Source organism: Pleurodeles waltl, chromosome 3_1 (assembly GCF_031143425.1).
Source record: "Pleurodeles waltl isolate 20211129_DDA chromosome 3_1, aPleWal1.hap1.20221129, whole genome shotgun sequence".
Classification (NCBI taxonomy): Eukaryota; Metazoa; Chordata; class Amphibia; order Caudata; family Salamandridae; genus Pleurodeles; species Pleurodeles waltl.
Window position 1 is genome coordinate 222,880,541 of NC_090440.1, and position 26,779 is coordinate 222,907,319.

The 26,779-nt window shown below is 44.5% G+C and overlaps 1 protein-coding gene across 3 annotated transcripts in view; it reads right to left on the reverse strand.

Moving 5' to 3' along the window:
- CD276 (CD276 molecule) overlaps positions 1-26,779 on the reverse strand; it is a 204,359-nt gene that overhangs the window by 42,821 nt on the left and 134,759 nt on the right. For all 3 annotated transcript variants that reach the window (XM_069222228.1, XM_069222229.1, XM_069222230.1), the window contains 2 exons: positions 24,508-24,858; positions 21,014-21,310 (listed from right to left, as the gene is read on the reverse strand). In XM_069222228.1, the coding sequence (XP_069078329.1) occupies positions 21,014-21,310; positions 24,508-24,858 (648 nt within the window). The remainder of the gene's footprint in view (positions 1-21,013; positions 21,311-24,507; positions 24,859-26,779) is intronic.

Genomic DNA, 26,779 nt, shown 5'->3' on the forward strand with positions numbered 1-26,779 from the left:
AAATGGCCTAAAAATGATTTGCCCCCTTGGGGAGCAGCCCTTGCCCAAGGGGCCGTTCCCTTATGTCCATTTCCAAACAAAACTAAAATCCCTGGTGTCTAGTGGGCATTTCTGCTGCCCGATCGCGAAATGCTTGCAGAGACATTAAAGGAAAGGCCTTTCCTTTCCTTTCATGCCTCTGCTGGCCACCTCCTCCCGAGCGGAAGAGAAATGCTGAGCGTTTCTCTTCCGCAATCACGCTGGAAGCATGATTCCAGCGCGATGGGAGGTGACCTCTGATGAGGTCAGCACGCTCTTGCGTGATGACGTCATCAGACGTCACTAGGGGTCTCGGGGTGGAAGGGGAAGCGATTCCCCTTCCAGCCCTGACCTGGAGGGGTGGGGGGGCGGCCCTCAGGGGGAGCGCTAGCGCTTCCCCCGAGGGCCGGTAAATGGACATAAGGGTTATGTCCATGGCGTCTCACAGGCGCAGCCATGGACGTAACCATTACGTCCATGGCGATCAAGGGGTTAAACCAGGCCACAAATATTTCCAGATGGATTTCATGGACATGCGCCTGGCTGCAAGAACAACATCTATCCTTTCAGGCGGCAAGTTTAAAGAAATCAACTGTTGCCGCTCAATCACCAGCAGATTCTGATGAAGGATCCTCTCTGTTCCTGAGATGTCTGAATGGGGTAGCGGGAGCTAGGAGCAAATGTTCAGGAGCTATGCCTGCCAAACACTCCTTTCCCAGTCTGGGCCCATTAGAAGGACTTGGAGGCAGGAGGCCCATGTATCATTAGAAATGGAATGCATCTCCCAATTAACTTTTTTGGGGAAACGTCAATGCGCAGAAGCTTTGGCACTGCACATTCTTGATGGAAGCAAACAGATCTAGTCAGGGCATTCCCAATGCTGAAGATGTCCTGTACCATCTTTGGGTGAAAATGACCCTTGTGGCCAGCCAGCCGACATCTGTTGAGATCATCTGGTCTGGCACTAAGCCCTCTATGTAGTTGGCTCCTAAAGATCTTCTGCTGGTCCAACCACTTACAGAGACATAGAGCTTCCTTCTCGGACAATTTATATCCATTGAAGAGCATGTCCATAATGTACACTTGTACATCCTAGTCAGCCGCATCTGGGCATGCCTTCTAAGCACTTCACTGGTGCCAATGGCATGGACTATGCAGCCAATGGTGTGCAGGTCTGCATGTAACATATACATTGCTACATCTTGTCCATCTTAGATTGTTTGGGCCACTGAGATCCTGCGGTCCTCTGGAATGGCTGGTAACATCTGTCTGACTATGTTCCATCAGTCATGGGTGTACCTGCCCAGAAGACATATCTCATTCAAAGAATGTAAAGCCAGACTAGCTGAGGAAAATATTTTCTTGTCAAAGGCATCAACATGTTTCGAATCAGAGGCATTTGAAAAAAAGCAGTCAAATAGACCTTATTGTGAATGTCTGCCCCATAAGGTTTTCAGGCAAGGTCCCATTGAAAAATCAGTCACCGGAGGTCGATCTGTGTCGTCAGGCCACAGGTCAGTTGACCAAAGGGGTTAAGCATAGCTTAGACTAAGTGGGCATTAAAGTGTCCAGAGGGGCCTCAAATGCTAACAGTGGCTCAGATGAAGTAGAACGTGGTTCAAGAATTTTGGTCAGTAAATTGGCTAGGGTTTCCAGAATATGTGATTACACGTATAGCACTTCTGCTCTCCACACAGCATCAAAAGAGGCACTTTATTCTTCTGTTGGTGGGCTAGGTTGTGAGTCCAGCTCTGTCTCTATTGAAGTATCTGGCCCAATAGCATTCTGAAAGTCTAAATACAGGGGTGTGTCAGGAGAAAATGATCTACCTCCTCGTTATCATCAGTGCTGTGAGGGCCATTAGGTAAGCCCTTAACAGCATCACAGTAGGAGCCAAGAAGGGCCTCTATCTTCTGATAGTAAAGGTGGCATTGGAGAGGCCGAGGTTGAAGATATTGCTGTACAACCACTCGTTACACTTTAGTTAGTTACTTAGTAGCATCACATAGGCCTGGAGTGGGCCGACCTGTTGAAGGTCAGAACCTGGCATGCGACTGGTCCCAGTACTGTAAAACTTTGCTTCCTGCTCCCTGATTGCATTAGGATGGTTGAGGGTGCACTTATCACATGACTGAGTCATGACCAGAGCCCAAGCACTAGAAGCACATGTTATGCGAGTCTTTGACCGATATCAGTTTCCTTTAGCCACGGCACAGTCCTGTTATGTTTGGGGACTACATTTTCCCTGGCACAATGTGATAAAGTTTGGAGTCATAGACAAACTGACAAAGTTGGAGCAAAGCTTGAACTTGCTTCAAAGGACGCAGAAAGATACAAATTTACATCAGTGTACAGGGGTGGCGCATATGTGTGGTCTGCTCCATTACTTCTGAGATGGCATGAAGTCACAACAAAGTCATATGGCATTACTTACCACAACTTGTTTAACATCTTTATTTTTGTTATTAACAATACTAATACAAACCAACTCTCCCATGCATAGAAAGGGTGGTGGTGCCCCCAAGCAGCATTAAACAATGACACAGAGACAGTACATATACTGTTGAGGCCCACTGCTCTAGACCATAGCTGTTCTCACATATTCGTGCCCTCAGGGTGAATCCTAATTACTGCGTTTCATGTCCTCTTTTCTCAGTTTTTCCCTTTGTGTGTGTGCGCCCTCATATGTTGCAGGGTCATATACAAATTGGGTCATTATACCCGCCCTGCCTCTGAGATCCTCCTCAGTTCTCTCTTCTGTTCGCACGTTTCAAGCACAGCTCTTCTGCCAGGGCCCATTCCATGTGTCCCTGATCCATTTATGGACTGTGGGCCCTTTATCAGGTACCCGTCGTATTACTATGTTACATTTCATGAGTAGGAAACCTAACTTTGCACATTTGTGCAGCATGGTCCCTTGTTTGGGTATGGTACCCAGCAGGCAATGGAGGACCATCAGTTGGATACAGATTCCTTTCAGCCTTGCAAGTCAGCTCTCCACCCCTTCTCAGAATACCATTCATGCTTTACATGTCTATGTCGTATGTAGGAACGTAGCACCTTCCTCTTTGCATCTGGGACATGTTGAGGGTCTAGTGAGGTATATTTTGTGTAATCTGTCATGTATCATGTAGGTCCGGTGGAGGTAGTGAAAGTGAATCAATTTGCCTGTAGCATTGCTAGCTACCTTTTGCACCTGTGCACATGCCTGCATCCATTCAGTGTCCGTTAAAGGATTTTGCGCTCATCACACATTGAGTTGTATTGGAGGTAGCTCTTCGGTTAATACTTTATAATTGCGAGGAATCAGTCCTTGCCCCTTGCTCCCCCCAATCACCCACCCAGAAGCATCTCCAGTGGCTGTGATACTTCCAGATCTTCCCCAGCTCTGCGTGCTAATTAAGCAAATTGTAGGAACTGCCCTGTAGTAACCCCAAAACTCTCTCTAGCCTCCTCAAATGTCAAGAACCTTTCTGTTGGATAGAGGTCTCCCACAAATAGGCATTCTCCCACCCTACACGCGGCCAATGTCATAATCCTGTGAATTTGGAAGAAAGGTTGAAGCCAATCTAGAGGTAGGGACCTGCTAAAGTATGAGCGCTTCAACACAGGTCACTCCCAGACTGCTGGAATCCTCAAGGTGTTTCAGGCCCAGCATCAGACAAACTAACAGCATACCCTCCTCCACAGTTCCCTTCAGGAGGTATAGATCAGTGTTCGGTTCTTCATCACACCACTTGGCAGCACGCTGAAGCTGTATTTCTATGTAAAAGAGTTCTAGGGATGGTAAATAGAGCCCATCCGTCTCCCTCTTCACTTTCAGCACTTCCAATCAGACTCTATTCCTCCCTCCAGCCCTGACTAATGAAACGAAGAGGCTGTCCAGCTCATAGATGGGTTGCCTCCAGTACCAGAGAAAAGGCATTTGTAATGTATAAAGACATCTTGGCAGTAGGCCTCTTTTTGTGACTGACACGCTACCTGTCATTGAAAGAGGAAGTGTGTTGCAAAAGCCTATATAGGCAGCAGGCCTCAGTGTCAGCCACCCAGATCAAGACGCCAGGTAAAGCAGTCTGAGGGTCACCTCTCAGGTTCGCTCAGGGGTAAAGCAGTCTTTTTGCTCTTTTACTCCTGACACCCACGTAAAAGCTTCTAATTCCTGAAAGAGGACAGGGATAGACTCCTCATAGTGGGTCAGATATACCAGGCTGTTGTCATCATACACAGAGACCACATGTATCATGTTCCCTACTCTCATTCTCCAATGTTGCATTGTCGAACATAGTTGTATGGCCAGGGGCTCCATAGCCAAGGCAAAAAGCAATGGGGACAGAGGGCATCCTTTTCTCATGCCCCCCTCTAAGGTCCACTGTGGTGAGAGCTTGCTGCCACTCTGTGGACACTCGTAGTCGGGTGTGTGTAAAGGAGTCATATCTATTTCAAAACGTTTGGGCCAATTTCCATTACTGGTAAACCCTCAAGTATATAGTCCCAGCTGAGGGAGTCAAAGGCCTTCTCAATGTTGAAACCCACAAGGACACCCCATAGCCGCGCATCTCTTGTGCATGGCAGGACATGTCGCAGGCACCACAAGTTCATTATAGTGTTGCAGCCTGTGATAAATCCACGTTGGTCCCAGTGTATGAGGGCCCCCACTTTAGGCAGGAGTGTAGTAACTAGCACCCAGGACAGCAGAGTAACAGGCAACTGTGGCCCACCACTCCAGTGAGTCGTCATTCCAGTAAGTTAGAATCACCAATGCTACCTTGACAACCAGATCCATTTAATCAGAATTCCTCACATCATGCAAATCTGCCTGTGCCTGCAATTTTTAACTATAAACAAGATAACTCTAGTAGATCTGATCACCCAACAACAGATATCTCTTTAGGTATTGACTGATGACCTTCAAATACATATTCCGCTTAAAAAAAAAAGTCTGACGTGATCTTAAATGGTGTAAAGCAGTGGTTTTTAACCTTTTGACTTCTGTGGATTCCCGCTTAATCATTACTGGGACCCTGGAGCCCCATGAATCATTATTGGAATCTTGTTGCCTCCTACTAAGCCAAGAGTTTGATCCAGGGACCCCGGCCTAAAAGTTTTCAATTATTTGAACCATAAAACAATACAAAAAAATACAGAAACAAGGATTCATCAAACTAATACACAAATGCTTAAATATTTTATTGAATTCTATGTCAGGACCACAGGCTCAGACTATGCTTTTTTTCATTTTATTCTTTCTCAGCAGCCTTAACAAAACATGCTTTATTGAAAGACTACGAATCTCAGGAGTCTTTGCAAGAGTACAACACAACAACCATAGAGTGAGTCCCATATATCCAACACCAAGGAAAAACACTTCCCTCTTTCTTCACTGCTCAGCAGCCAGATATGTGATTTTTCTTGATGTCTTGATAATTGGGTGTTATTATACTGCGTAGTTTACAAATATTAACTAATGTGCCTGGTATTGATTGACTGTGTTTGCCGTGTTTGCTTTGTTACACTGACGCTTGTTTTTCCCTGATGAGGCGGGATTTTCTGCCTTGACTGCGGCGTGACGTACTGACACAGACTTGTGCTAAACAGGAAGGGCTGCCTTTAGGACTGGTGGCGCCCTGTGCGACAGTTTATTGTGGCAGCCCCCTACCCCACGACCACCTCCTCTGTTTCAATCACTACTACCCGGCAAATGTGCCCCTCATCTCTCCATCGCTCCCTTTTCACCTATATTCATGTGTTTTAAAGCACATGTAAAGGCTGGCTTTACTAATCCACTCAGCTAGCAATTTAAAATATAGGGGCATATTTAAGAGCCCCTAGCGCCACATTAGCGTCATTTTTGTTTACGCTAATGTGAAGTAAGAAGGCTAAAAACGCTGTGCTATATTTACAAAGTGCCGCATGCATTGCACCACTTTGTATCCCTTTGTGCTACATTAAGCCTGCGCCAGGTATAATGTATGCAAAGGTGGCATTCCCCCGTTAGGGGGGGCCAAAAAAATGGCGCAAAGAAATCTGACAGATTTCTTTGCGTCATTTTTTCCCAGCATTTTTAACGCCTGCTCAAAGCAGGCGTTAAAAGAAGGCTTCTGTTGGTTACAATGGGCCTCTGGGTGCTTTGCAGGATTAGTATCAACATTTTTTACGCTAATCCTGCAAAGCGCCGGACTGGTATCAGAAATTCTGACACTAGTCCCCTAACTACCGCCATGTTGCACCATATTTTAAATACAGCGCACACATGGTGGCGTCAGTGGAGCGCTAAGGGGCGCAAGAAAAGTGGTGCAGCACTGTGTGCAGCGCCACTTTTTTCAGCTATGCCCCATAGCGGCATATTTAAGAGCCCCTAGTACTATTCTAACGCCATATTAGTGTAATTCATTTTTAAGCTGATGTGGCGTTAGAAGGCCAAAAACGCTGCACCATATTAACAAAGTGGTGCAATGCAAACATTGCACCACTTTGTAATCCTTTGCGCTACATTATGCCTGCGCCAGGCATAATGTATGCAAAGGGGGTCCAAAAAAATGACGCAAAGAAATCTGACAGATTTCTTTGCTTCATTTTTTTGCTGCACTTTTAATGCCTGCTCAGAGTAGGCATTAAAAGGAGGCTTCCATTGGTTACAATGGGCCTCTGGGTGCTTTGCAAGATTAACGTCAACATTTTTAATGCTAATCTTGCAAAGCGCCGGACTAGCATAAAAATTCTGACACTAGTCCCCTAACTACCACCATGGTGCGCAGTATTTTGAATATGACGCACACATGGTAGCGTTTTGAGGGGGGGTGCTAAGGAGCGCAAGAAAAGTGGTGCAGCACACTTTTTTCAAATATGCCCCAAAGTGCAGTGCTTAATTTGTAAATAACTCTTAAAATCCTCTTAAACATGCAGCTGCTGCAATTAAATGTGTGAACACAAAATACAGAGGCAGCGTAATCCTGAAGCCATCTCTGGCCTCGTCAATCCATTTACAGGCACTCCCTGCCCCTTTAGCTAACTCTTGCAGATTTCTGCTTTTTACCCATTGTGAGACTTTTTCGTTTTTCTTTTCCTCCGTCTTTCCCATATGTGGCTTTTTCTCTCAGTAAATGCTTGAGGCTGAAAAATAAGCACTGGTGCTCCGCATCGGAAACAACAAGCACAAATTAAGCACTGCCACAGAGGCAAATTTAAGAGCCCCTAGTGCCATTCTAACGCCACAACAGTGTCATTTTTTTACATGAAGGTGGCATTAGAAGGCCAAAAATGCTGCTGCATTTTCATAGAGGCACAACGCATGCATTGTGCCACTTTGTAACCCTTTGCGCTACATTATGCCTGTGCCAAAAAATCTGTCAGATTTCTTTGCGTCATTTTGTTCCGGCACTTTTAACGCCTGCTCAGAGCAGGCATTAAAAGGAGGCTTCCATTGTTTACAATGGGCCTCTGGGGTGCTTTGCACAATTCGCGTCAAAATTTTTTATGCTAATCCTGGAAAGCCCTGGACTAGCGTAAACAATTCTGATGCTACTCCCCGAACTACGGCCATGGTGCACTGTATTTTAAATATGACGCACACATAATGGCGTTAGGGGGGGGCGCTAAGGGGTGCAAGAAAAGAGGCGCTGCACTGTGTGCAGCACCACTTTTCTTAAATATGCCCCATAGATCTGTTTTTTGCAGCAGGCATATTAAACCTCTATGCTACTTTATGTTGAGGCAAAGCTGCCACTAGGCAAAACTCCCATCTCTCTCTCTCTAGCAGGAACATTAATCACAAGCGGCATCTTTACATTTTAATAGTTTCTTGAAGGCTAAACGCACAGGGAACTTTTCAGCAGGTGCTTTTAAATCGCAAGTTTCAGAAGTTATTGCTAAACACAGCGCCCCCATGAAGTCAGCGCCTGGTGCGGTCGCACCGCTCACACTGCCCAAAAGCCGGCCCTGTAACCAGGCAAGTCTGTGGTGCGGCCAAGCACTCCCAGGGCAGTCAAAGCATGGGTGCTGCCTTCAGGCATCTCTTCTCACCAGACGCGCTAGCTGGTGTGAGCCGTGAGGATCGCGGGAGGTCCTGGTGAAGGCACGTGGTGTGTGCGGCCTCCCCAGCATTCCTGTCATTTATGGGGCATGGAAAGTGCTCCTCTCCTGGACATTCCTCAGATGCCAACGCACGCATCTCCGCGCTTCCTTGTCAATTTCCTTCTGCTGTCAGTGAAGTGACAATGACTCTAAGAACGCTTGTGACCCCGCTCACCCCTCCCCGATTGTTTGTTATTCTCACTTGGCTCCAAATAAGCGGTGTACCGCAAAGCATTGCTGAAGTCCTATTATTGAAAAATGCTGAATTGGTGTTTCCCTACCTAACAAGCACTGGTTAACCAAATTTTGCCAGTGCTGGCTCAATAGATTGTTTCACCTTAGTCCCCTCATTTTTTACTGCCTTTACCTCTAACTTCACCTGATCACCAATGGTAGGTGCTTCTAATGATTACTGGGAGTCCATTGAGGAGGAGCTCCTCCCCATTCATGAGTTAGTGGATGCTACTGACACTTCCCTAAAAAGGGCGCTCTCCTCAGCTCTACAACCCCGTAAGATGCAGCAGTTTACCGCGACTGGAAAAGATCTGAGGCATGAGCCTCCTGCTGGCTCTCGGGGGGCACCTAAGGGTAACACCAAGAAAGCCAGACCTGCCGCCAATGTTAAAATACCCTGTACCTCCCCTGATGCCTTTGAGAGGCCTCACCAGGCCTTCCTGAAGAGGCACCTTGATGCCCTGGAGGTACGTGATGATTCCCAATGTAGGGATATCCCCGAGGAAGATTCCTGCTCTCACCAGGGAACAGATGATAATGCTGGGGAAGACTCTGACACACCTGATGGGGACTCTGGCGATGAACCAGACTGGAGCAGACTCTGGCGACCAGAAGGTGATGCCAAGAAACCCAGGCTGGTGGAGAATGGTGCTTAGGACTCCGTGGGGGTGCTGGGTATGTTGAAACCAGAGGATATTTATCATCTCTGCTAGGCGGACTGGGTTACTGCATCTAAAGTGGTGCGCTACGTGGCCAGCCACATGAAAAAAAAACATGAACCAGGAGGTCCGGTGCCAATTGAGGGAGGAATGTCCTAGATCCTCACTGGCCAATAAAGTGGCATGTATTCCAGATATTGATATCAGAATGGTGACATGTTGCTAAATTTGTCAAAGACCCTAAGAAAGGCCTGGACCATTCCTGGCACTCCTGTCAAGATAAGGTTCTGGACATTTTGAGGCTACATACCAAAATCTTAGATAGGGCTGAGGATGCCAAGGAGATCAGTCATATGATTGACCCCACCATCCTATCAGGCTGGGCCCAACTAGCTCGATGTTTTTCACGTAATGCCAACTGTGCCTTGTCAACGGAGCACAGGCACTCCTTACTTATTATGACTGAACCCAGGTTGGGTGAGTTGGCCACCACAGAAGCCGGCCTGATGGCGAATGGGGGCCTCTTTGGAGAACCCTTCAATAAAGAATTGTCACGTTTAGTGAATACTTTTTCATCCTTGGATAAAGCCCAGCAGCCCATCAAGAAGGTCTTTAACCAAATGGTATTTGGAGGGGCCAGAGGAGTAGGGGATGCTCCTCTGCCGCACGTCTCACTCCAACTCCCAGAAACAACCAGGCACTTCATCCAGTGGCAAGACCACAAGAAATTTGGAGGATTCTACCCCTCTAGAAGGCACAGCATAGGCATGGAGGCAAAGGAGCCTTTGAGGTGCCAGCAACACTCCAGGTGACAGAAGCAGTAAGCAAAAACCCTCTTTCCCTATCAGGGGTGGGAGGCAGGCTACAATGGTTTACTCAAAATTGGGCACCCATAACAGAGGACACGTGGTTTCTTCATCCTATGAGGGGCTTCCAAACATGATTCTACAGCATGCCCTATCAACACTGTGCCCCTGTCCACTGTTTTTTTCACAAGAAGGGAGGCAGGTGGTAAACCTGTAGGTGAGAGAGCTTCTACAAAAAAGAGCAATTACCCGCTCTGTCCTTCACCCCAGGAGGTTCCTAAGCAATGTTTTGCTGGTGGAAAAGAAGGACAAAGTTTACAGACCAGATATAAACTTGAAAAGGTTCAACCAATGGGTGGTGTATTACCACTTCAAAATGGAGAGCATTCATCTTTTCAGGGATATTCTGCTAACCAATGACTGGCTGGAAAGTCTCAGACTAAAGGACGCCTATCTTACCATCTCAATTTTTCCTCCACACAAACGATTCCTACAGTTCGAGTGAGACAGGCCACATATTTGATTTCACATGCCTGCTGTTCAAGCCCTCAGCGCCTTGCTGCTTCACCAAGGGGCTGAGATCTGTCATGGAATGGCTCTGAGCTAATAGTGTACCTAGACGACATTCTTCTAATGCACCAGGACAAGTGCACTTTATCCTCCCAACTCAAGATGACAAAAAATCTCCTAGAAGATATAAGGTTTATCATGAATGTTCAGAAATCGGACTTTGTTCTGGCTAAGCAAATGATTTTCTTGGGGTTCGAAGTCGACACTGTAAGACAGACCCTCTGATTACCCCAGAAAAGATACTTCTGATTCGTTGGGAGTGGTGCGAGACACTTGACAGGGAAAAATTCTCCCTCTGCGATCTGGCCATAATTGTAGGCCTCTATCCAGGCATTCATCCCAGGTCCACTGCATTATCAAGCTCTACAGTGCCTGAAGACTCAACACCCCAGGAAGGGACTAACGTATGCTCACGAGAATTCTCTCTCCGAAGAGGCCTGGATGGAGCTCAGTTGGAGTATCTACCACATGCAGAAATGGAACAGCACAGCCATTTTTGGACCATCCCTAGACCTTATTATCTAGTCAAATGCCAGTCGTCAGGGGTGAGACTCATGGTTTGGAGATATTACCACAGGAGAACGCTGGTCGGAACAAGAAGAGACCCTCCACATCAACTGTCTGGAACTCCTCGCAGGATCCTTTGTAGTGAGGAGCTTAGCAGCCAACAAAGTGCCCTGTTCCATTCACTTGACGATGGACATCATCTCTGCAGTATGATATATCAATTGTCTGGGGGGTACACAGTCCAAGGTTCTGGAGGACCTGGTCAGAGAATTTTAGGACCACTGTCTGAAATAAAAATTGTCGGCGACAGTAGAATACCTACTGGGGAAAGTCAACCAGAGAGCGGACTAGCCATCCAGACACCTGAAGGATTACAGTGCATGGAAACTGGATTGCTTTCTGTTTCAGAAGATCATGGATCGATGGGGCCAATGCCAGATGGAGCTCTTTGCATCAAGACTCAACCATTAGTTTGCACACTTCTTCAGCTGGCACCCAGATCCTCTAGCACAGGTGATGGATGCTTTCGTCCAGGACTGGAGTCAGTTTCGGGGGTATTCGTTTCCTCCTTTCTAAATAGCCAGACTCACAGCACTGATCAGATGACAAAGTGAAGGTGATCCTGATGGCACCACTGGAAATCACAAGTATGGTATCCAGTTCTTCTGGAACTTTCCATGGATTTTTCAATCCTACTTCCTCTTACTCCTCGTCCACTGACGGATCCTCATGGCAACTTATATCCACTGGTTCAGGATGGAACTCGTCTGCTGATGGTTTGGAAGATTACAGGGGGCTTTAGGCAGTCCCGGTCCTTTCAACACAGGCTGCCTCCCTCATTAGTCGAGCATGGGTGGATTGTACTGTCAAAAGATGTGATTTGGCCTGGAAGAGATGGTCATGCTGGTGTCTGCAACGGGATCTTGATCCTGTCGTGAAGCAACTTTAGCTACTACACAGGCACCTTATTTTAGCCTAGGCCTGAAGCTTGTGCCCTTTCACTTTGAGGCATACATTTTTATTTCTCTACATTTTTTAGCTGAAGCCTTTTTTAGTGGAGATGTTTTTATTATTTTATCAACTTGTCCTTTACACACAGACTTCTGTTATTCTTTTCTCTGCACAACATTCTCATGCTGTGCTCAATCCAAGGTTGCACGTGATAAGTTACAAATTATTGCCGGTACAAAGCGTTCATTGTGTCCCTACTCTTATACACAGAAACATATGTGTTGTCACATCAGGGCAGTTTTCTCAGAACACCAGATGTTTTATTATAAAATACCTCACTGCCTACATGATAGAGGGGAACTCCAACCAGTTGCCATCGTACACTCCACGTTGCCCTTGCAAGTTTCTGCTGAGACCTGATGCAGTCTCTCTCTCCATGTGGGAGAACTGGCAGTAGACCAACAAACTTCTTCTTTACCTACAATCACAGGTATGAAGCTCTCCTATTGGGCATGATGAGCAGAATAGGGCTTACACTGCCATGCTCTTGTAGGGAATCTTAGTAGCGCAGTTATGGATTTTTAGAACCATTGTTGTAACAGTATGGTGGGAGTTTTCCTATGTTTCACTTTCCTTGTCACTGTCTTGCTTTTATTATGTTTTATCATCCTCATAATCGCAATACAAGCATTTTTCCATAGAATGCACTGATTGAACCTATTCCAGCTTCTGTTTTGCCTTTGTATGTGTGAGACATATGTGACTGAGGGAAAGGGGTAAGATCTGTTCCACCACAATTTCCCTGAGAAATCTAGATGACATGCTAATGACTGCCACAAATCACCTTTTACTCTTGGGTACTGGTGAGGTGCTGCTAACTGGCCGGAAGGGTTAGGCCGACAGTTGTCACACGGCACAGGGTCAGACTCAGTCCCCAGCATCTGGTGGTGCTGCAGCCCAAATCCAGCCTTCTTGTTACTAATTGTGTGAGTCTTTTCGACAATTCTGTGGGAGCGCTGGAAACTCAGCGGGCTCTGGCTTACCATTTGACTGGCATATGCAACTCAGAAATAATCAAATACCAGTATGATTGGTCAAAAACCTGGGAATTTCGTTTGTCTTTAAGCTCCAGCTCATGCAACAAATCACTGCTGTGACACAGAACACAAAGAACCAACATATGATAATAAGTGGGTTCTACCCAAATTTAAACTAAATCACAAAATAGAACTCACAAAAGCCCTGGTCCTTTTGTCATATAATCTACATTACATGCCAAATAAAGCTTCCAAAAACTCAAAAGAATAAAAAACCAAGCTGCAAGACTGTCTAAGTTGAAGAAACAGCACTACATCACCTCATCCCTACAACATTAATGCCTCGCGAAAGAACAAAAGATAAAATTCACAGTTTTGAGTATAGTTTTCAAAACCTGCTGAAGCAAAGTTCCTAGGTCCCTCAGAATCACAAGTCCACTCTGTAACCTGGGCCGAGACCACAGATCCAGGAATGCAAATTTGATTTTACTTCACAAGTGCAGGAAAAAAACATGACAGCAAAACCATAAGAGCAAACTGAACCTACCTCAGGAACTTCTGGGATCCTCTTTGGAGATCAATTGTCTCATTAACATCTTTCAAAAAAGCTACAAAAACATTCAATTTCATAGAGTCTGCAATAGGAACAAACTGCCCACCCCATCTTTTTTTAAAGGGGCCAAACTGGCAACTAAAATCAGCCCTCAAAAAACGTTCATGCAGGCAGTTGTGGCAAGAATGGGGGCATAGGGGACTTCATGTAAGGGTCATGCCAGCCCATCCAGCTCTGAAAGCACCCTTGCAGCCCTCAGCTAACGAGGAAAATGCCAAAACACCAGAATGGGCTCTGTGGCTCTGCACAGGACCCACATGGACAGATGAGACTTCCCCCCCTGCCTTTCTCTTCCATCAATTCAAATGCGAGCTATCTCACTTGCTGAACTGATTACTAAAGTGTGTGCTTTGCCTTGCATTGTGAAGTGGCCTTTGCGACATTTAGCATGCTACAAATCAACTAATTAAATAAATAAATCAATAATCTTCCATGACTCGGGCACTTCTTCGGTATACCAGAAACATGCAACATCTTAACTTTGCCAAGGTTATGTATGTGGTGAAGATCATGCATGGGAAAACAGATGCACTAGAAACAAACTGGTGGACAACTTAACTTTCCATGCTCTGATAGCATTTAAAAACAAGCATTTACAATTCAATGGGTCTTGCATTTGCTTGAGTCAGATCTATTAGCGTTATAAATTCCTAACTGGACTTTTCTAGCCACATAAATTGAAAATGAAAAGTAAAACAGTTGACATGAGCAAGTCAACTCAAAGCGGCACGGCTGCCATCAGCATGAGCGCAAGAGTTATTGGCTCCCTGCATGAATGTCTAGAAAAGATTGTGGCTAGGATGAAAGGCAAACCAAAACTGGAGGAGGGGCCATCACACACTGTAACAGGAGGAAGCGTGACGTAGTGTGATGGCCAATAAAAATATTCACTTAGTAAAATCGCCTGGAAGGGAACTCAGCAAACAAAGGAGGGACATTTCACAAAATGCACCAATAAAAATGAAGCATTTAAAACAAGCACAGCAAAGAATCAATAGCAAGAGTGGGTGTGGTTAAAAGCCCACAGAGATATTACCACAGGCCAGAGCGCTTGTGCGCTTGACCCTAAAAAAGGCTGCACGTCTTAGCACAAAGAAACTTCCACAGCCCTAAAGCACTTCTGCCCATGGGCGCTGGGAAATCGAAACATATTAAAAGCTGTGTTTGGGATACTGCCGAGACCTAAAATCCAAAATGCACTAAGGGCTAAATCATCACAGAAACCTGTGGTGCACTAGTATTTTCTGAAAATTTTTATAATATGATCACTGGCAAAATAGGAGGCCCTACAATGCCAGTAACCCGAATTGCCACTGTCAGAGCTATTCTCCACTTAGACAAAAGTTATAATACTTTGGAAAGTGTTCTGTATCTTCCACAATTGGCAATTCAATTCCCTCCCCTGTCGTCAAGAAACGTGTAACAGAAATAGCTCCACTTATGAACTGCTTAGTAAATGCTCCTCTTCGGAGAAACAATTCACAGCTCTTCAGACCTGTCATAATCTCTACTTTATTAAATAATTACTTTGGATTCCGCCAGACCTGGCCGTTATAACCCGCTGGCCAAACTGCCAATGATTCCTAAGAACACTGAAATATCTCCTGTCTGCCAAATCCACCTTCTAATTGAAAGTCCTGTCTGCCAGGACAGTCCACGCTCTGACTTCTACTACATGACTGCTGGCAGTATGAGGGACTGTCTCACCACTGCCGACAGAGGTCACCTCCCCCATCTCTCCTTCCAGTACAGTCATGCTGAGTCATTGGACAAGGTGCCCTCTAACTCCCCAGACTCGAGCCCTTTCTATGCAAGTTAACCTATCATAACTGTTCCTGTTGACCAACAATCTCATGTATTAATTGCCACAAAATTCACAGGGATGCTCTATAATTAGGCCTTCTTTTGTTTACTATAAATCTCAATATTCAATACCAGTCGCCTGTACTGGTGCACAGCTGCACCATTATCTCGGTTAATCAAACCCATATAGCAGATTTTCTCAGTTGTGGGAATAAGGGGTTTGTTTGTATTAAGGTCATAGACAGCAGAAAGACAAATGAAGTTAAGCCATCAACTATCCATTTCCTGAATGAATGAATGGTACTTACAGAGGGCACTGTCACTCAAAATGGAGCATCATACAACATAACCAATAAAAAACCACAGAAAAGAACTCATTTGATGACCTGTGAGTCGCTTAAAGGTGCAAGGCATAGCCCCGTCGCATTAAACCTGTAAGTTAATCATTGGCAATCCAACTTGTGTCTTGAATTATCTGCAGACAGTTTCTTTCTTTACCGTGTGCAATAGCACCAGAGAAAACAGAAAACCAAACACACAACCTAAGCCCAACTAATATGGCAGAACCACGCCACCTATACTCCAGTAACGTTGATTCCCACTTGTTTTTGTTTCGTAAACTGTGGTCCTTCCATGTTCACTTTAAAGTGTCAGCTCAACTCCTCTAATAGGTAATTTTGTTTGCCACGTGTGCTACAGAAGTGACAATACTCACCCAGGCCATTATCATGCTATCTAGCTTTAGGAGCAGTCAGTCGTCTGCTAAAAAGTGGCTACAGTCTGCACTAAGCGTTTTCCCTGTCACGATTTGACCATCCTTTACACCGCTTTAAGCGGATACATATATTAACTCTTGCATATTCAGCCTAAGGAAACGCACCGTAATGCACCATGTTGCTTGCTCATCGCCATGATCGTACTGCATTGTTTTGCCAATTTGAGGTCATCACTTTTACATGAACTACAAGATCCTTTCCTGCCAGGTGCGCTTCAAAACCTTACCTAGTGCATATTCTAGTATCTGGAGCTTCTATGCGCTAAATCCATCGCAATCTAGGCAAAGCCAAGGATACTAAGCACCACCCGTCGGACTACTCATCTGGTGTTTTTGTAGGTTACCTGGAAAATCCTAAAACTAGAACAGGGTGGAATTTTACTTAAACTGGGCTTTATTTTGCACTCAGGTTGAGCTCTTGTAAGATGGCAGGTTTTTATGTGATCCACAAAAAGAGTATTCATTGTTGTGGGGAGGGTTTAGTGCCTTATCTTATTTGTGTGAAGGCCCCGTAAAACATGCATTACTCTTTCCTAAGTCCATGATACTCCTTTTATTGTCTTCGAAACAACAGGAGCTTGACTAAACATGTGCTAAGGTGATTATGGTGCCCCTGAGCTAGAACACTGCCTTGCTAACCTACCCAGTCACAGCATACCTTGATTACCTTCAGGAGACACCTCAAGACTTGGCTGTTCGAACAGTAGCAGCCCCTCCCCCCCCCCCCCACCCAGGCGCCTTGAGACCCGCACAGGTGAGTAGTGCACTTTACAAATGCTTTGATTGATTGATTGATTTCCAGCTTCTATAGCAGTCCACCAGAAAATTCTTTAAGTACACCGGACCAGGGACTGACCTTCACTGCCTCCTACTTGCTAGTCACCTGCACTGCCTGTGGCCTATCACACATGTACTCCTCTCGTGTGACTCACACATACACGTCATGTCTACAGTTCTAGCAATGTTCGTCTTGTGCAGACCTATGATGAAGCAGAAAATGAAGGTTTTGATTTATTAACGCTTAAACGTAGTGTGAAATAATCATGTGTGACTTTAACCGAACTAATAAAGATTGTACGGGGACAAAATGTGCCCTCAGAGTAGTTTGCCATCATTTATATGCGTGCTTTATATAACGTGGTGTATTAGAATTGCACTAATCCGACATAATCATAAACGTGTGCTATGATTTGCTTATTTGAAATGCTTTAGCTTAGCATTACTTTAGCGGAGGCTTTGGCCTAGTTGCCTGGTCTCACGGTTTAGATGCTCGTATTTTTCCACTGTGCTAATAAACGTGTATTTTTGCTTGAAGCTGTACTTTTCCACAGAAACTGTTCACATGCTTATCTTAAAGTTAGTGCCAGCCTGGCATATTTTCTCTTTAATTCAAGGTCGACTTGCAGGTGCGGACAATGGAGGCTCTGAAAGTGAGCTAATTGGGAGACAATGTTGCAACTTGCGTACCCATCTCCAAGGATAATGTATGCTTAAGTAAAAGCTTGAGAACTGTCGTTTTTGATTGGTCAATTTGAAGCTAACCTATGAACCCTCCAATGGAGACCCTACTGGATTCAAACTGTTGTCTATAAAAACCAGGTGCACGAGAGGAATCTCTCTCTCTCATCGGACATCCCGCCATTTTGACTTTGTAGCTATTATGGCCCACTTTGCTGCGACGCCATTTTGAGAGACTTTGATGCTTTCTCTAATCGAGAGAAAGAGACTTTAAATGATTCTTGCCCTAGAGACTTTAACTTTAACTTTGATCCCTTGGCATGATGTAGTAGTTTTACCTTGCCGCCGTGAGGCAATTGCCCCGTCCACCCCTGCCCCTTTGCCCCGTCCCATGCCGATCGAAACGGTACCCATGATGACCGAATAACGGTACCTGTGAGACGAAGACTTCCTTGTATGCTGATCGTAATTGGTAAATATGAAAAGAAATTGTAAAATTGCATTGTGTTTCTTTTAGGTAACCAACTGCTGATTTTTGGTAAGATCCCTAGTTAAGAGTTTTTCTAAATTAATGTTGCTAAATTGTTTTTGCATGAAGTCCCACATGCCGATGCTAATTTGAGGTTAGACGAGGATTCCATATGTCGCACGATGCAATTTGAGATCTTGTTATGCTGACTAAATGTATGCTATTAGTTCATTACAGATTATCGTATTAGTGATATGCATTGCCATTATCGAATGCCTCGTGATTCAAATGCTTCATAGATTACACTTGTTTCGACGTTATGGACAGCTATTAATGTTCATATATGTTTATCATTTGGTGTTGAGACACATTTATATTGTGCTAGCTTTGTTAATATAGGGAAATAAAATTCACTAACTTTGCAATAAACTGGTGTGGTTATTCCTGGCTGAGAGGTCAGGTTCGCCGAAATGTATTCTGGACTAATTGTTAAGTGTTATGTTGCTCAGGGTGTTGCTTATGTTCGTTATTGATTATTGATTTTGATGAGATTGATCGATTAAGAGTACAAAGAGTTCCCACTAAGTCAAAAGATTCATCGGCCTAAAGAGCGTCCAAACACGGGTAAATTATTACTACGGACCGCTCTATCACCTACAAACCTTTAAACAACTTTCACTGTCTAGAGAGGATGAGGGACCATGGAGGGGACAGGTCTGGAGAATAGCAATGGAGGGGGGAGGGCTAGGAATAGAGATGGGGCTTTGTTCTGGGCGTAACCTTACCCCACACCCCCAAAACACAAACGAAGGCTTCTGAGGCAGCCTCGTATGACGATGGGCCAGGAGAGGCTGCTTCCAAAGCCACGATGGATAGTGTAAGCACAGAGACGGAACTCCTGGGCTGCAAACCCACTCGCTGCAGGGGCTTCCAGCTCACCCTGTGTACATCATACAATATTGGCTCATCCGTGGAAGATGCTCTGAAGTGTGACACACAGTGGCACTGTGCGAACTGGCCTGTGTGCATGTCTGAGTCTCATGAGAGGAGACATATACTCAAAGTAAAAATGGAATCAGACTTCACTAAAAAAATAACTGTTCCAGACTGAGGCACAGGATTTTATACTTTTCAAAGTTCTCCAGTTTTGGACAGATTTTGGGTACAGTAAAGCCCATCAAGTGTCAATGGTCATTGTCTACTCAGGCAGATCCTGCCTGAAAAGGATGCTGCCAACGGGATTTAGACTTCCTTTTACCATATCTACAATATTCCACTATAGTGCTCCATCCAAGCCGTCATACAACGACGAGTAACAGTCCACGAAGCAGCATCCTTCACTTACAAGAAAGGCCACTGCACGACTCGAAAACTTTGGCTTCGTGTCGACCTCAATGTTAATGGCTGCCCTTGTTGCAGACACTCTTCTGCTTTATCAAATGCGAATTAAAAGCCAGCTTCGGGCGGCACAGTTACTTGTCAGTTGGCTGTCTCTGCATGGCAGATTCCCAATATTAAACTCCAACAAGTTGAGGTAATTAAGGGATGGCTATTGCCTCAGGCATACATGCCCTAACAGTGCTGATGATAAACTGTATCTTTTCATAGATTTTTCTCCACCGATGTATTACCTGGAAAACACCCTCCGTACTTGAGAAAAAACATGTTTTTAGTCTGATTGAGAAATTGTGTATGGAGCCTTCCCAAATATTTGGCACAGGAACTTGAAGGGATAGTTGGCTTTGGCAGCTGCTGTCGCTATCTGTGAAAGCATAGGTGTCTTTCAATCACAGCCAGGAAAGAAATCTCATTATGACAGTGCTGGAGACATTCCATCAGGAGAGATAGAAACATAGTAATAAATTTCAGTCAAACACAGGATAGTCCATAGTGTCAGCATCTTGGGTCGGCTAACAGCATCACAAAAAACTGGGGACTAAACGCAGTGTCCTACAGTGGGCATGCAATGGGAAAAAAAAGGGTTTAGGCGTCTCTCCTTTACATCATAGTCTCTGACCATATGTTTTTGTTAATGTAAAGAGGGCTTGCTGCTGCTTTAGGATGGAGCTTGGCACAAGGGATGATTCATATATGTTAAGTACTCGTCGTTCACGTTGGATTACACGAACTTTCTTTAAACCACACGTTTTAAATAAGATCTGTCGTGGATTTTTACATCATTTGAATACAGTGGTTTCCAGGCCACTCTGCTATATTTCAAGTACGTGGGTAGCAGGAGAGGAACAGCTGCAGACTCTGTGGGCTGGAAAAGGGGGATTTGGAAGAGCTGCGTAAGACCAGAGGTCGTCGCGGTCTGCATTAAAACGAGTGGTGTGTGTGTTGGGGTGCTTAGGGAGGTTTGTGATATGGGTAGAGGACCCCTCCCTTCATAAACGCATTTTGTGCATGAACAGTTTCTTGTCCTTTCTTACTACTCTAAGGTTGTCAGCCAGTTTTAACTTGCACGATCAGAGTCATGGAGCATGAGGGTTCTTGCACCTAATAAAATATATAATAGAGGGCTCGTTTCAGGTCTAGCAGGAGTGCAGAAGTTCAACATGAAAGTTTGGCTTTGCAGAACGATTTGTGGGTCCACATAACAGAACACCAGGAGTGTCTAGGCTCAAGTTAAACACGCACTGGTCAATCTTTGGAGCCGTAGATTAAGATCTTATAGCTCCTCAAGCAGTAGCTCACCCACTGTAATAACCGATGTCTGCATACCTCCTATAACTCAGGAGTACCTTCTTAACTTAGACACCATGCCTTACATCCTGTTAAGCCCCAGAGATCACTTCCCATCTATGCACAATTTCTTATTTGGTGAACGTCACTTGGTGGTTAGCCCGTGTTGGCGATTATATCATGTGGTTACCTGGACCCTCTCTCCAATTTTAAAGCTACCGTACTCTCTAGCTTACCCCCCACTCACAAACAGTGACTGACTTGGGATAGAGACCGTGGCATTTACCCTTCCCCTACACTATGGGAATTCATCCTCTATCGTTCATTTCCCATCCTACTTCCAAAATCAGGGACTGACCTGTTATCGTGACTGAGGCATGCGTCTCCTCCTGTAACACAGGGTTCCTCACCAGGCAGCTGTAGGAGCTGTTGGGCTCCAGTATCACCCGCAAAACACTCTGAACGTCAAATAAGCCCTCTTCATTGGCCACTTGTGAGATGGTAATGTTCTCTGTGATGTTGTTGCCCTGACCATCACGCCAGAGAACTATGGCTTCAGGATAACCGTGGAAAGTATGACATGTAACCTTGACTGCATCTCCTGGTTTCAGGTTTTTGTTGGGTTCCAGATATAAACTTGGCTTTGTATAGGGAGCTAAAATAGGAGAAAGAAAACAGAGTTAGTGGGGCACTGAAAACAGAATACGAGTTTCGATTAAAATATTCTTCTATGTGCATAAAACTACCTATGCTCAAACTGGTACAAAGTTCCTTAACTTCAGACTGCAAAGGATCCCGTGACAATGTGGTTTAAGCAACCACCCCCAACTTTCTGCCACAACAAGAACACTGGGCAACTCTTCATCTTCTTATGACCTCAACCCACCCTGATAAGCATTTGATTCTACAGGGTATTTGGCCTCCCAAAGAAGGCATCCTGAAAATCCTCGACATACCACAAACACTGAGCTCAGCAGCCAGATGTCATGTAGTGATAACGCTGGTCCATGCAACATTGGCAGCACTGAGCCCAAACACTGGCTTCTCCACTGGACCACATTATATAATTCTGGGCAAAACATGTTATTGCCCTAACTCCTTCAATGTATTGCTGGCTGGCACTTCAAGGAGACCAGCAGGCAGCGAAGAATTAGGTGAATAAAAAAAAAATCCTCAGTTGAGAAAAGAGACAGTGAATGCAGTGCAGAGGTATCAAGTACTGTGAACAGGTGATGTGGTCACACAACATATCCGGTTCTAAGGAAGACTGTTTCTATTAAACACACTATTTTTCATGGGCCATGCAAGTATTTACTACCAGGTGAGGTTCGAAAAGTGTTGGAGAAACACTGACACAAAAAGACAACAGCGAACCATCGGCTGCTAATAAATAAACTATTACCTCAGAAGATTCAAAATTCCATATGGCAAAACAACTTTCTATGATTCTAGGAGGAAGGTGGCTTTTAGATACTCTGTCCAATTTACAAAAAACTGGAATGAGACAAACTGGGCCCGCTTTAAGCCGCTGGGTTTGTGACAATCACTGAACAACTACTGAACAGACTATTATACCGATGTGTATTTGGAACAAGATAGTATATCCAGAATGTAATATGATAATATTCCATTATGCAATGTGAACTAAAATGCTTTCAGAACAATTTAATCACTTTCTAGCTGCTCTTCACTATATATTAGCTATGACTAATCCTAGCAAGCCTTGGCTAACTTTGAAGAGGCCATTTGATCAGTGAGTTTGCATAAGAAGTACAAAGAAATACAAATTAGGGGAAAACACTGATATGGTTCCTGGTATATTCAGGAGTTTTCCATGTACGTTCAATAAACGTACTGCACTAAGGGCCATATGTACGAACACTTTTTCCCATAGACACAGAATGGGTAAAAACCTTTGCTACATCTGGCCCTAAGTGCTTAGGGAGGCTTCTGCTGATAAGAATAAGAAGCCAAAACATTGTAGGTCTTTTTTGTTGTGAACCTCACAACTGTTCTGCTTTCACCTGCTGATATTGTGAGACATTAGGCTTCTATGGAATTAATGTTGTGGTTTGCCGTGAGGTATGGCCTGGCGTCACGTTTAACTGTTATGCAAAAAGTCTTGACCCTTTTCTGGTACGTGTAAAACAATGTTTCAAAGTAGACATATTTGTAATCAAAATGTATTGTTTATTTTGGATTGCAATTGAATATATATCAAATAGTTTCTAACAAATACAATTATTAAGGGTATTGCAGTTATTTAGTGGTCGCAGTTTGCGACCAGCAAAGAATTTTACAAACTGACCTATGTAGTAATAGGTTGATTCCTAAAATTCTGAATCGTAATGGGGGGGGGTCGCAATCCGACCTACCGCATGAATACTAATGAAGTACATCACGAACTGCGACTCATGATGAATGGAGGCCATAACAGCAATGATGGCTTTCAGGGGGTCAGCAGGCCACCATGTCTGTAATTACTTTTAAATTAAAAATATATATTTTTTGTTTCTTTAAGTGCAACACATTTCCCTTTAAAAAAAGTTGATATGCATTAAAAAAAAAAAAAATTGGAACTAACATTTTATAACAGCAGGCAGGTCCATGGGTTCACTGCCTACTCGTAAGATTTATTTTTCAACATTCTCAAAGGGGAAGGGACCTCTTCCCTTTTGCCAATGGCTTACCACTACATTTCTGTAGTTAGCAAAGCATTAATGTTTTGTGACTAGATTTTGGTCGCAATACATTAATAAATCCCATTCCGAATCAGTAATTGGAAGGGGGGGCCTTAAACACACACCTTCCAACAACAATTCGGCATTTGGTTACACACTCAAATTGCGATTCAAAAACATATTACTGAATCACAATTTGTGTTTTATACATACCAAAGAGCCTTTTTGTGGGATGGATTACGTAAGAGTCCGTGTGCAATTTGTGCCCACTTTTACTGAATCCATCCTCAGAACATCTAGGCCCTTGTTCTAGCAGACAATGACAGTAACACCAGGTTGATGGCCTGACCACCAGAGCTACAACTCAAAATAGATGACACATTTAGTATCTACTATGTTTGTATACTTTGTCCATTATACAGTTTGACAATTGACTAGCCTGGGCTTAGCAATGCCAGATGCCTTGAGGCTGGTACTGTTGAGTTTGAAACTGAATTAAAGAAATCGATTGCATTGTCACACTTTCTTGGCTCATTCCTTCCTCCCAACCAGTTTGTTTTTTTATAATATGTTGTGTTGATCTGTATAGCGTACTAATCACCTGTAAGGGTATCCAGGCACTTGAGCAGGGCTATAGGCGTGTTGCCCCCACCACATTATTCAAAGAGCCAGGTCTTCAGCTTTGTACGAAACTCAAGTAGCGAGGAGGAGGCTCTGATGTGTTGTGGAAGGTTGTTCCATGTTCTGGGTCCTCTGTAAAAGAATGAGCGATCTCTTGCTCTGCATTTGTGAATGTGGGGTGTGTGCGAGTGTAGCTGTTTCAATGTGAAAGTGTGTGAGGCTATTGAGGTAAGCAGGTATAGTGTTATGTAGGGCTTTACATGTGTGTATGAGGAGTTTGAGTTGGCTGAGTTTGTGGTTGGGGAGCCAGTGGAGTTCCGGGAGGTGAGGGGAGGGGAGATGAGATGTGGGTGTGGTGAGGAAGACTGAGTTCACATTCTGGATGGTATAAGTGTGTTCAGATGTTATTAGTTTCTCACATTTTACTTTTATGTCACTGCACCAAAAGTCAAAAGACTACAAAACTCGGGAATGTCTGGTTGAACCAACAGTGCTAAGTAGTACAGTTTTTTAGAAGTGCAAAATCAATTCATCCATCTTCTATACTCACCAACGACCTGGAGGCTCACAGCCGCACTGCTGTAGTCCTTGACACGGACAAAGCAGGTAAAGCTCCCCTCATCGGCTACCTTCACCCTACGCAAGAGCAGCGACATATTCCCTCGGGGCAGCTCATCATAGAAAAGGGCAGTGCGATTGGCAAAGTCACGGCCCTGGTCTGCCAATTGGTCCTTCCCTTGAGCAAAGCTGTGCACAAGGCCCTTAGTGTCCGTCAGCTGCCAGATGACGCTAAGATCTGCCAAGCTGAAATTACTGTCCGGAAAAAAGGAGCATCCCAGTGACACATCCTTTCCATATCGCGCAATGACGGGAAAATCTGGGACATGGATCTCTACGGCACCTGGGGAAAAACAGAAAGGAGAGTGAGAGAAGGACAATTCCCACTATGTAGGGTCGTCAGCCAATGTCCTGAAAATTTCCCCTAACAAGACACCTGTTTAATTACAACTTCCCCTCCCCAAAGTAGTCTGACATTCACTCAAATTTGTAATGGGCTATGTACAGCAGTGCTCTATTGAAGGGCTCTGCCTTCATCTCAGTAGGATACCTCTTCAGGTATACTGGGCTTGATGTTTACAACATGGCTCCACAACAGGAGTAGTTGATAAACAGGTTAGTTACACAGGAGCTCACACAATTCTCCACGCATCTAAAACAAAATTACAGACAGAAGAGTCTATAGTTACTTACAGATACACAATACTTCTTATGCAACACACAGATCTGAAAATATGTATTAGTTAATTTTCATAGAGCATGTGTAAGTCCCCTTTGCTCTATCGTTCACTTTGTGGCTTAAAAGGAAGGCTTTAATCCGAGTAGGCCTTTATGTTGAGGACGGATGTCCTAGACCAGATTAAAATGAATACGCAAAGAACCTTCTTGTGGACTCCAAGGAGAAGCAAATAGAAAATATTGATCTCTCAGTTAATCCTGTTTATGTTTCTTCAACAGTCTGGATGTGAGGCTGGCCTATGAGACATAATCCCAACCTGACGGCTGCAGCAAAGGGGAAGAATTCAAGGACAAATGAGCAGGAACCAAATATAAAATTTAGCAGCTTGTGCGATTTATTTTAAAGGGGCATTCACAGTTAAGCTTAACATCAAAATAATGCATCTAATAGTTTAGAGAAAAACAAGTTATTTTGCTGGAGAGATATGGTTGGCCGTTGAGAAGGTGAGCAGACTGGATATAGAGGTTAGTTGCAAGGGGAAGCCTTACCGGCGATTTTTGCGGATTAGATAAGTCTTTTTTAAAAGCTTTGCGTTTGCTTGGAACATTCTCTTTAAGGCTGCACGCCTCACCCAAAATAAAAAATAAAAAGCCAGCATCTTGAAGACCGATAGGAGAAAATCTACATCTGCCGTTTGGAAAGTGTACATTCATGTGCAACTGCATTTTAACAGTATGCATTTCTGTGTCACATTTCATTAGAGAGCTGTGTAATTATTGCTTTAGTGGAACGGTTTACATACTGCTACCACGTCAGTGCCACATACGGACAAGGAATAGCCGAGTCACTGTTTCGATAAAAAAAAACTATGAAGACATCAACTCCACATAACCATGATAAACCTCTCCTGGGTGGGACCATTTAGCACCATCCTAAATACCACTGATGACTTCCCTGGTAGGCTAGAACCCCTGCCCTGTTTTTCCTTATCACTTTTACTCCCCCCCCCCCATCCCACACCCTCTTCCCTATTACCCTAACCTTATCCTCCTCAATAATTAGTCGCCATGGTCCCCACACCTTGGCTCTGGCAGTTTAACTCCTGTAGGTAGCACCAACTCATTCCTGTTTGACCTCATAGCTCCTGTCTATATTCTTCAAGCACTTTACTCCCTTCAACCATTTCTCCTTAAGCTCATCCAACTCAAAACTCCTCATCATTTTCCACTTAACTGACACCGTATGTGTTAGACTCTGTAACTTTCAAAGCTTCGCTCTCCTCTGAGATGATTGTGGGTAAACGTCTATAAACTACAGACTGTGATTGGTGTGTTGCACATACTATGGTTGGTTGTCCAACACATTCCAACAGGGCTGCTCTCTGCTGTCTCTGAGTGAAACCTCAGCCCATAAACCAAGGCTGGATGTTCATGGCACAGTCTCGTAGGTAGCTTATCTGCCCTCCGGGCTCCTTAATCGACCTATCATGGCTGGGCATACAATGTCATCCAAAGTGGTTTGCTTCCTACCAATCTTGGGTGGACTGTTTGGAGTACATTCTACCACTCGTTGCCTTGTCCATGCC